We start from the raw sequence: 9,821 nt of genomic DNA, 5'->3' as shown, positions 1-9,821 counted from the left end.
GGTGGATCTCTATAATGATCAAAGTTCTTAAGTTTTTCAATGTTCTTTTTTTTCCCCTGAGGCAATTGGGGTTAAGTGACTTGCCCAAGGTCACACAGCTAGGAAGTGTTAAGTATCTGAGACCAGATTTGAACTCAGGTCCTCTTGACTTCAGGGCTGGAGCTCTATCCACTGTGCCACCTAGCTGTCCCCTCAAAGCTCTTTTTTTAAAATGTTTTTATAAAAATTGTTCTCTTGGTTTGCTCACTATACTATGCACTTGCTCATATAAGTTGTCCCAGTTTTCTCTGAAACTAACTTTTTCTATTATTTCTTATGGTACAATAGTATTCCATTACATTTATACACCATAGTGGTCAAAATGGAATATATATATATATATATATATATATATATATATATATGCTATGATATACATATTACATATGTGTGTGTATATATATATACATATATATATATTACACTAAATATGGTATATATACTATGGTATATGAGTAGAAGCAACCCCTTTCTTCTCTTGTACCATAATCTGTTTATTCATTCCCCAACTCATAAAACGACCTTTGTTTCAGGTTCTTAGCTATAAAGAAACATTTTGCTATATTTGGCTCTTTCCCCAGCCTCTTTTTTTGGTCTCCTTCAGGAATGGGCCCAGAACTGGTATCACTGGGTCAAAGGATTATGATTCAGTCATTTTTCAAACAGGGTAAAGTGCCTTTTCCAGGGTCATGCAGCTGGTAAATGTCTGAGGTCACATTTGAACTCAAAAAGACGAATCTTCCTCACTCCAGGCCCAGCATTTTATCTACTCTGCCACCTAGTTCCCTAGATCAAAGGTTGTACACAATTTAATGATTTTTGAGGCATAGTTTCAAATTGCACTCCTAAATGAATGTCTGGACCATGCTACAGCTCTACTTATAATATACTAATATGCCTATTTTCCTACAACCCCTCCAATTTTTGTCATTTTCCTTTTTGGACTCCTCCTCCTCCTCCTCCTTTTCCTCCTCCTCTTCCTTCTCCTCCTCTTACTTCTTCACTCTGTTGAAGCCATTATGTATATTGTTTTCTTGGTTCTGCTTATTTCAGTCTGCATCAAACCATGAAAATTTTTCATGCTCTTCTGAATACTTCATATTCTTAGCTTCTTTATAGGTCAGCAATATTCTATTACATTCATATGTTGTTCTTTAGTTACGTCAGACTCTTTGTGACTCCATTTGGGGTTTTCTTGGCAAAGATGTGGGAGTAGTTTACCATTTCTTTTTCCAACTCATTTTTTAGATGAGGAAACTGAATTAAACAGGATTAAGTGAGTTTATCAGGGTTACATAATTAGTAAGTGTCGATTTTGAACTCAAGAAAGTGAGTCTTTCTGACTTCAGTTTCGGCATTCTTTCTACTATTCCACCAAATTCCCTAAATTTGTTTTTTACCATTCCGCAGTAGTACTTGATTTTCAGTTCTTTGATTCCACTAAAAGACCTACTATGAATGTTTAGTATATATGGAGCTTTCTTTTCTAACTTTGACATCCTTAGTGGAATATGGTTAAGCAATGGGATCACTGGGTCAAAGTTTATGGATATCTTTAGCAAATTTACAAATACAATTCTTTAGCAAAATTACAGTTTTTTTTCCCAGAATGGTTGACCAATTCATAATTTCACCAATAGAATATTAGTACAGTGACTTTCCATAGCTCCTCCAATATTGACAATTTCTTTTCCCAATTTTCTTGGAATGAGGAAGAACCTCAGGGTTGTTTTGATTATATTAATGATATCAAACAATCTTTTGTATGACCATTAATAGTTGTAGTTCCTTTGAGAACTATTTCTTCATATACTTTGGTTAGTTATGCACTGGGAAATGACTCGTGGTTTTATATATTTCTGTCAATTCCCTATGGATCTGATGACCAATTTCCATAGGAGCATAGATTTAGGGCTAGAATGGACTTCAGAGGCTATTTAGTCCAATTTCCTCATTTGATATATGGGAAAGCTAAGACTTTGAGTAGTTAAATGACTTCTTTAAGGTTACAAGAATAAGTATCAGAAGCTGGATATAAACAAAGTCTCTTGAATCCAGAGTCATTGTCTTTTCTATTGCACCATACTGCTCCCCTAGTGACCTTTTCTCAATTCCTTATCTGTTTTCAAAATTTGACATGGTGACAACTCTCCTCTTCGGTATTCTCTCCTCTCTTTATTTTCATGACATGCCTCTTTCTGTGTTCATCTCCCACCTGCCTATCTGCTCCTTCTCAGGCTTCTTAGCTGCATCATCACATATCCTGCCCCCTAAATATGGATGTCCCCCAAGGTGATGTCCTGGCCTCTCTTCTCTTTTTTCTCACTCAGTGATCTCATCAGATCCTTTGGGTTTAATTATTATTTCTATGCAGTTATCTCCTAGCTCTATCTAACTTTAGTCCTTCTTCTGAGAGCCAGTTGTGCATCCCCAACTACTTGGTGGGCATTTTGAATTGTAAGCATCTCAAACTCCATGTGTTCAAAATACCAATGCTCTTCTAAATTTCCCTGTTTCTGTTAAGAGTATCACCTTTCTTCTAGTCATCCGGGAGCCATCCTGTACTTCTTTTTCTCCTTTTTTCTATATATCCAGCTGTTGCCAAGTCTTGTTGATTGCACCTCTCATATCTATTTCTTTGCCTAAAGTCATGTATTCTAGCCTGGAATATTGGAATAACCTCCGAATTGGTCTTCTGGACTTTCCAATCCATCTTCTATCCTCCTTTTAAGTATCTCTCTACTCTGTGCAAGGCACTGTGCTAGGCATTAGGGACAGCAAGAGAAAACCTTAACTAGTAGTCCCTGCCCTCAAGGAGCTTACATTCCATTCAGGGGGATAATACATATATAAATATGAAAAAGTATAATGAAAGATAAAGTGAGGAGGATCTTCAATTCAGAAAAAAAAGGTTTTGGATTTTACATAGCCTCATTAATAGAAGTATTTTAGGAGGGGGAGGGAAGGATCAGGTTTCTGTGTTTAGAGATTTTATATGTAGGAGAAAATTTAGGGATAAACTTTCTGCTTTTTACAAGAAAACTTAGGTGTAGGAAAACGAAAACCCCCAAAGATTGATTGACTGGCCTAAAGTTACCCAGAGGCAGAGCTAAAATTAGAATCCAGCTCTTTTGATTTCAAGTCCAATCCCATTTCTTTGATAATGCAAGCAGTGGATAGAACACAGGGCTTGGGGTCAGGAAGGCATGAATTTGAATAAATCCTCAGACACTTAAGTAGACAAGTCACTTAACCTGTATTTGCCTCAGTTTCCTCAACTTTAAATTGGGGATCATAACAGCACCTTCCTCCCAGAAAGGAACATATGGGATAAAATTTATAAAGTGCTTAGTCCAGTGCCTGACACAAAGTAGGTCCCTTTCTTCCTATGCCCCTTTAGGAAAATTGATTTGTCTGTGTGGTTAGGATAGATTGAACTCAGGAAGAGCCAAGAGACAAAAAGAACATATAAGAGATTGTTAGACTGATCACTGATATCACAAAGCCTTTATTCAATTGCTGTTTGCTTGGAATGCTCCATGAAAGGCCTGCCAGTCCCTGCCCTTTGACACTCCACTATCTGGTCCCATTTTTTTGGTTTTTGGATTTCTTATTGCATTTGGTCTCTATACATTTTCTGCTTCTTCTGGATCTGTGGGTCAAACCTTGGAACTTACTGAAGAAGCAGGTTTAGTAGGCCTAGGTCAAGCATGGAATCTAAAAGGGGAGCTTAGCCAGAGATGAGGCAAGGTTAAAGCCAGGCTCAGGAAAATCAGTTCTAAGCTAGGGTCAAGGGTAATCAGCATCAGGCTAGGGTCCAAGTTCATCAAGGTTAGATTGGGGTCAAGATTCATCAGGGTAAGACTGGAGTTCAGTTTCATCAGGGTGAGACTGGGGTTCAGGTTCATCAGGGTTAGACTAGGAACAAGGTTCATCATGGTGAGACTGGGGTTCAGGGGAATTGGGGCTAAGCTGAGTAGCAGGGAAGAAGGGTCCTGGTCCAGCTTAGACAGAGCGCCCAGGCCGAAAGGGACGGAAGGGAATGATTGGCCTTGGGCGAGGTCTGGGAATGTTTGGCCTTGGGCGAGGTCTGGGTAAGTAGGGTCTACGTATACCCCTGGCTGCTAAGAGACCTACTGGTTCCTCTCCTATATCACGTCTTTCTCGGATTTTGCCAGGATCTTCAAGGATTGTTGATGCATCACCATCTGACTCTGCTGTGGGAGATCCTTGATCCTGCTGTGGGAGAAAGAAGCACACGGAGTGTTCATGACTTTGCGAAGGCAGGTACAAGTTTGTAGGACTATTAGAATGTCATGGACCCTTGGCTGAAATTCCGGAGGAGTGTCAGTGTATGGCTGGGGCTGTCCAGGACTCTCCTTACTCATAGCACAACAGGCAAGTTGCCTACACTAAGGAGGTATAATTTTAGAAAGCTTCCCCCCCCCAAAAAAATACCCCCTTTAAAAAATTCCTTCTGATCTTAGAGATCTGTGGATCCTTTCAGAGGGCACATTCTTCCCTCTCCAGCAGGGGCTCAGGTTGGCAGTGCCAGTGGCAGGGAAAGGAAGCCAGAAGCCACAAGGAGCAGGTGAAGGACTCTTCTGAGAGCACGGTCTTAATATGCTTTGTAAGCATTCTTGAGTGAATGATAAGGTAAGGGGAAGGAGTGAGAATCTGGGGATTGTGTCAAGTAGTGAACATGACCTAGAAAGAATAGATTGGGTATGTACTCCAAGCCTTCAAGCAAAGTCTCAGTACGCAGCCCATGGCCAGGATGGACCTTTAAGGCCACCCAGGCAGAACAGCCAACTCTAGGACAGACAGTCAAGAAGGTGGGAGGAGAGCGGCTCCAGTGGTCAGGAAGAAGCCCCCTAACCCAATCCACAAGTAAAACCTTCATTATCTTCAACTGAACCATGAATTTCAGCATCTATAATATGCCAGGAAGGGTCAAGAAGACTTTTTTTTTCCTCCCCAGAAAGGGACCCAACCCAAGAGGATAGATGAAAATTCCCAGAGAAATAGGAGGATGATCTGAAGGCTTCCCTTGAATGGGAAGACCTGGCCTTAAGCACAGATAGAATAGACAAACACTTATGGGATGGGATTTCAGTAGGTCCTCTTCCCTTCTGCTCCCCAAGGCCAGATTATTCCTTCTCCCCTCCTTTTTGCTATAATGAAAATTCATTACATAGAAACTCAGTGTTAGAAGTCTCCCCCAACTCACTGATGGGAAGCTCACTGTTTCCTAAAGCAGCCACTTCTGCTTTTTGGAAATACTTTCCCTGACCGCCCTCCACCCCCTTCCCTTTTCCTGGTGCTTAAAGCTGATTCTTAGAATCTTCAACCCATTACTTCTTCTTTTTTTTTTTTTTTCTGACTCCTGGAACCAACCAAAAGAAACTTAATCCCTTTTCTACATGATGAGACTTTAGGAAGTAATGGGAACATATCCTAGGAAGTTAGAGCTACATATTCTTCCTGTCCTCGGGGGGAAATTCCTTGGGGAAAAGAGAAAGGTGGAAAGGTCAAGTTGAGGGACACATTTTTCCTTTTTATTCAAAAGTATCTGGTTGTAAAAACTCACCTGTCCAGCCACAGTGTTACAAGAGAGTAGAAACACTCGTTGATTTCGGGCAGAGGAAATCTGTCCTGCGCAGTCTCTCACCAGCTACGAGGACAAAGCAAAAAAGGTGATATTTGAGTCATCAGTGACTGCATCCTTAGGAGTCACGTTCCTGACTATTCCCTTCTAGCCTGTTGGGGCATTTCCTTAGGCTGGAGAGCTGCTTGGGTAATAGGATTTTCTCAAATTTCAGACTTTGGAAGATTTATATAAACTGATCCCCAAGGAAGTAAACAGAAGAGGGAAAGACTATACCTCATGACTAGAACAATAGCAATGGGAAGTGGATGCCCAGTACTATGGCCCAACTTGGCCAGACACTACATGAATGGACTTCCCTCTCTTCTTTGCAGAAGTGGAGGACCAAGGACAAGATAAGCCTTTTTTTAATTGCTCATCATGCTCAGTTGAATTGGTTAATTTTTCTGAACTCTTAAAAACTCCATTGTCTCCTCTTTTTTTTTTTTTAATCAAGTTTTGTTTTCTAGGTGGAGGAATAGGAAGGGATTATTTGAGAAACAAAGGGCATGTAAACGAAACCAATACTTTAAAAAAAAAAAAAAGAAAAACACAACAACTAGAAAATACCCTGATTCACCAAGGGTCTCATGAGGTCATTTTGAGAAATTCTGAAGCCTCAGGTATAGATAGGTTTCTGAAGACATGCTAGGGAGCTGGGGTACCTGGTAGGTGGACTCAGGATGTTGAATAGAATTTTGTTGTGCTCACCAGGATGGGAACACTGATAACTCACCAATTGTCCCAAAATGGCTAAGTCACCTAGCCACAGTCACACAAGTAGAAAGTGACAGAGGCAAGATTCAAATCTAGAGCTTCAGACTCCCAATCCTGTTTTCCTTCCATTGCCTTAGACTGACCAGATTCAGACTCTAGTTAGAAGAAGGGAACATGTCCCAGCATCCAGGGAACAATACTCATTGTCCCAGTTCCTTCATTCCTTAGTTATCACCCTTATTATAAATAAAGAGATTTATAAGTTCCCCTTATTCATTCCCTTTCACTTATCTTCTCCATGTTTTAGGTGTGTAGCTATAAATTCAGAAAGTGATTATCATGTGCACCAGGCAGAGCTACTTTCCAGCAGAAAATGAAAAATAAAAACAAAAACAAAAGAAGACAAAGTAAAGACTTTACTATAAATTTGAGGCTTTGATTGTCCTCCAATGGCCAGAAAGGATATAGCTGTCTAATGCAAGGCACAGAAACCAGTGTAGTCCAGACAAGAGGCCATCAGCTTTTTAAAAAAGTACTTACCTCTACAGGAAGCCTTCCCAACTCCTCTTAATCCATTGCCATTCATATATATGGATATATATATATATATATGGATATATGTACATTATATATATGTGTATATATGTACATTATATATATGTGGATATATGTACATTATATATATGTGGATATATGTACATATATATAGTTGTTTGCATACTGCATTAATCCCACATTAGATAATAAGCAGGGAAGAAAATGATTTTTTTTTGCCTCTTACCAAGAAGAAGGCTTAGCACAGTACCTTGAACATTGTAGGCATTTCATACATACTGACTGATTGGTTGAAGGAGAGTACTCTCTAGCAAATATTTAGCTAATATATTATGAGTTATTAGATACAGCTATCATGTTATATTTATTATAGTATATGGTATTATATTCTGAGATATTCAAATCCTCTTGACTAGATTTTAACTCATGTGACTCCTCTCTCCCTGTACAATGAACTGAGCAAAACAAATGTCAGTTGTAATTATTTGAGGGTACAGCAGTCTGGCGAAAGGAGTCTTAGACTTGTAGTCAGAAGACCCTGCAGGGTTCAAACCCTACCCATAATATTTATTAGTTTATGACTTTGAGCAAGTTATTTCTCCTCTGTGACCCTTAGTTTCCTCATCTATAATATGGAAAGAATTTTTTAGGGGTGGAGATCATATTTGTACCACCTTCATAGGCTTTTTGTGAAGAAATTGCTAAATGACTGAATTACTAGTATTGGCATATCAGGCTGGGTTTCTTATTGTCATAGCATGCTGGTATTTTTTAAACCACATAATGTATGATGACCAGGACTTTGACACTAGACTGGCCTCTGACTCTGGATGCTAGTATTCTCATTGATCAGATAACATCTTCATGAGTTATTTTGAGACTTTTACAGTTCTAGGAGCTAGAACCTGGAGATGGAATGCTAGACAGAATTTTCCTTTGCTATATCCCTTGAAAATCAACACATTTTTAGAGAACAGGATGTGCAAAGGCAGTGTGTATCAGATCCTGTCTTTGGTCAGCACAATTGTTAACAACCTGTCTGCCTGAAACCATTTCCTTCCCTTCCCAAGTAGAAGGATTAGGAAGCTATCTTGATATCTGCACAAGTCTATTGGGATGATTGGGCTTGAGGTTAGCAGCCTGTTTGCAAGGCTGGCTTAAAACTTGCTCCTGAATCCTTGAGTTTTGGCATTATTTTTATTTGGGAAGTAGGGATAACATTTGGGGTATCAGACTCAGTAAAAATTACTTACCCCATTCTCTCTGAATTCACACTGGTCAGGATTCTGATTCTCTGACTTAAGGCACCTGGTTTCCTGAATGGTGAAATGCAGGATCCGTCTTTCAGTCTAGGAGGGAGAGAGTTGAAGAAATATCAAGGGTAAGAGGAGTGAGGATGATCCTGGGCAATGTGACACTGACAAAGCCTGTCTGGGAAGGCTTCCCTAGGATGCAGATCTTTGTCTTCTTTTTGCCCTCTCCCAGCTTCCTGGCCCCAATATTCTCCTATTGAGAGGTAGTAAGATACAAAAGATTTAGAATAAGAAGATCTGGGTTTGAAGTCCAACTTTTCCACTTAGTTCTTTTGTGACCTTGCACTCCTGGTTCAGGCTTCTCCCCTTCTCCATCAAAGCAATTTATCCCCTAATAGTTCCCTTCTAGAAAATATGTAAATCTCTTAATTCCTCCTCTCTGAATGGGGCAACAGGTACAATTAAGCTAATATGTGACATGGGTGTGTTTTAGCAGGTGCCCTTTGGAGACCCTTCTACTCGAGAATAAGAAGAATGATTCAAATGAAAGTCTCAGCATATATATATATATATATATATATATATATATATGTGTGTGTGTGTGTGTGTGTGTATATATATATATATATATATATAAACAGTCCTGTTACCTTATGTGAAATGTTTCCCCTCTCTTTCAAAATTCAATTCAAAGACATTCAGGGAAACATAAGGATATTTGTTTGATGAATAAAATGAGCAGAACCAGAATAACAGCATATCAAATGATATAATTTTAAATGAAAATAACTATAAAATGAAGTATAATACTGTTTAACTGTAATGACCAGTCTTGACCTTGGAGAAAGGATGAGGAAATGCATTTCTTTCCTTTCACTGGAGAGTCAGGGACACAGAATTTTGTATAGACTAGCAGTCAGGCCTCTCAGTAATTGGTTATTTAACTTTTTTTCTTTATCACAAGAGCAAGCACGTTGGGTGAAGAGGGTTGAGGGGAATATTTTTTTTAATTACCTCTAATATAAAAACAAAGATACCAATAAAACTAAAAAACCAACAATAACAACTTCAGTTTAAGATTTTCTTCTCCAGGAGGCTTTTCTAGGGGAGTCCAGAGCTACCTGACTCTGCCCAAAGTTCTGAGACCTGAGAGGAAACTTGCAGCTGTCCCAATGATCAGAACTACTCTCAAATGAATCTGCCTGAAAAATATCCAGAGAATACTCAATCATCACTTAGGAATGATCTTAATGCCTTGGATTGGACTTAAAATTTCCCCTCAGGTCTACATGGAAGCACGAACCTTTGACTTGGAGTCTATCCATAGTTCTGTGCTTAGTGAGATGGAGACAAGTGGGGAAGGGACTCACCTGGTCAGAGCGAGGTCTGACTTCAAGAACCCTGTAGAGGAAATTGTCATCGGACAATTTGTTGTACTTATCCAGTAACAGAGATATAGTCTGTTGGTCATTCAGTCTCTTCCTTGGATGTGCAGAAAGTGTTGCAATGGTCACTGCCACACATAGTATCAGAAGATTTCTCCTCAGGGATCCCATCTTTTCTCACCTTAGCTGGGGTTTAGGTCTGTCCCTGCCTCTTAGATGGTCTTT

General features: G+C 39.5%; 1 protein-coding gene across 1 annotated transcript; it reads right to left on the bottom strand.

Moving 5' to 3' along the window:
* Positions 1-3,527: 3,527 nt before the first annotated feature.
* Positions 3,528-9,821, bottom strand: LOC105749564 (cathelicidin-3). Its single transcript, XM_012543428.2, has 4 exons — positions 9,582-9,821; positions 8,212-8,307; positions 5,630-5,713; positions 3,528-4,278 (listed from the first exon to the last, which is right to left on the bottom strand). Exons 1-4 carry the CDS (start codon positions 9,765-9,767, stop codon positions 4,045-4,047), a joined length of 600 nt encoding a protein of 199 aa, XP_012398882.1. The 5' UTR covers positions 9,768-9,821; the 3' UTR covers positions 3,528-4,044.

Source organism: Sarcophilus harrisii, chromosome 1 (genome assembly GCF_902635505.1).
Source record: "Sarcophilus harrisii chromosome 1, mSarHar1.11, whole genome shotgun sequence".
Lineage (NCBI taxonomy): Eukaryota > Metazoa > Chordata > Mammalia > Dasyuromorphia > Dasyuridae > Sarcophilus > Sarcophilus harrisii.
The sequence above is the reverse complement of the archived record's forward strand: the minus strand, read 5'-3'. Positions and strand labels throughout refer to the sequence as shown.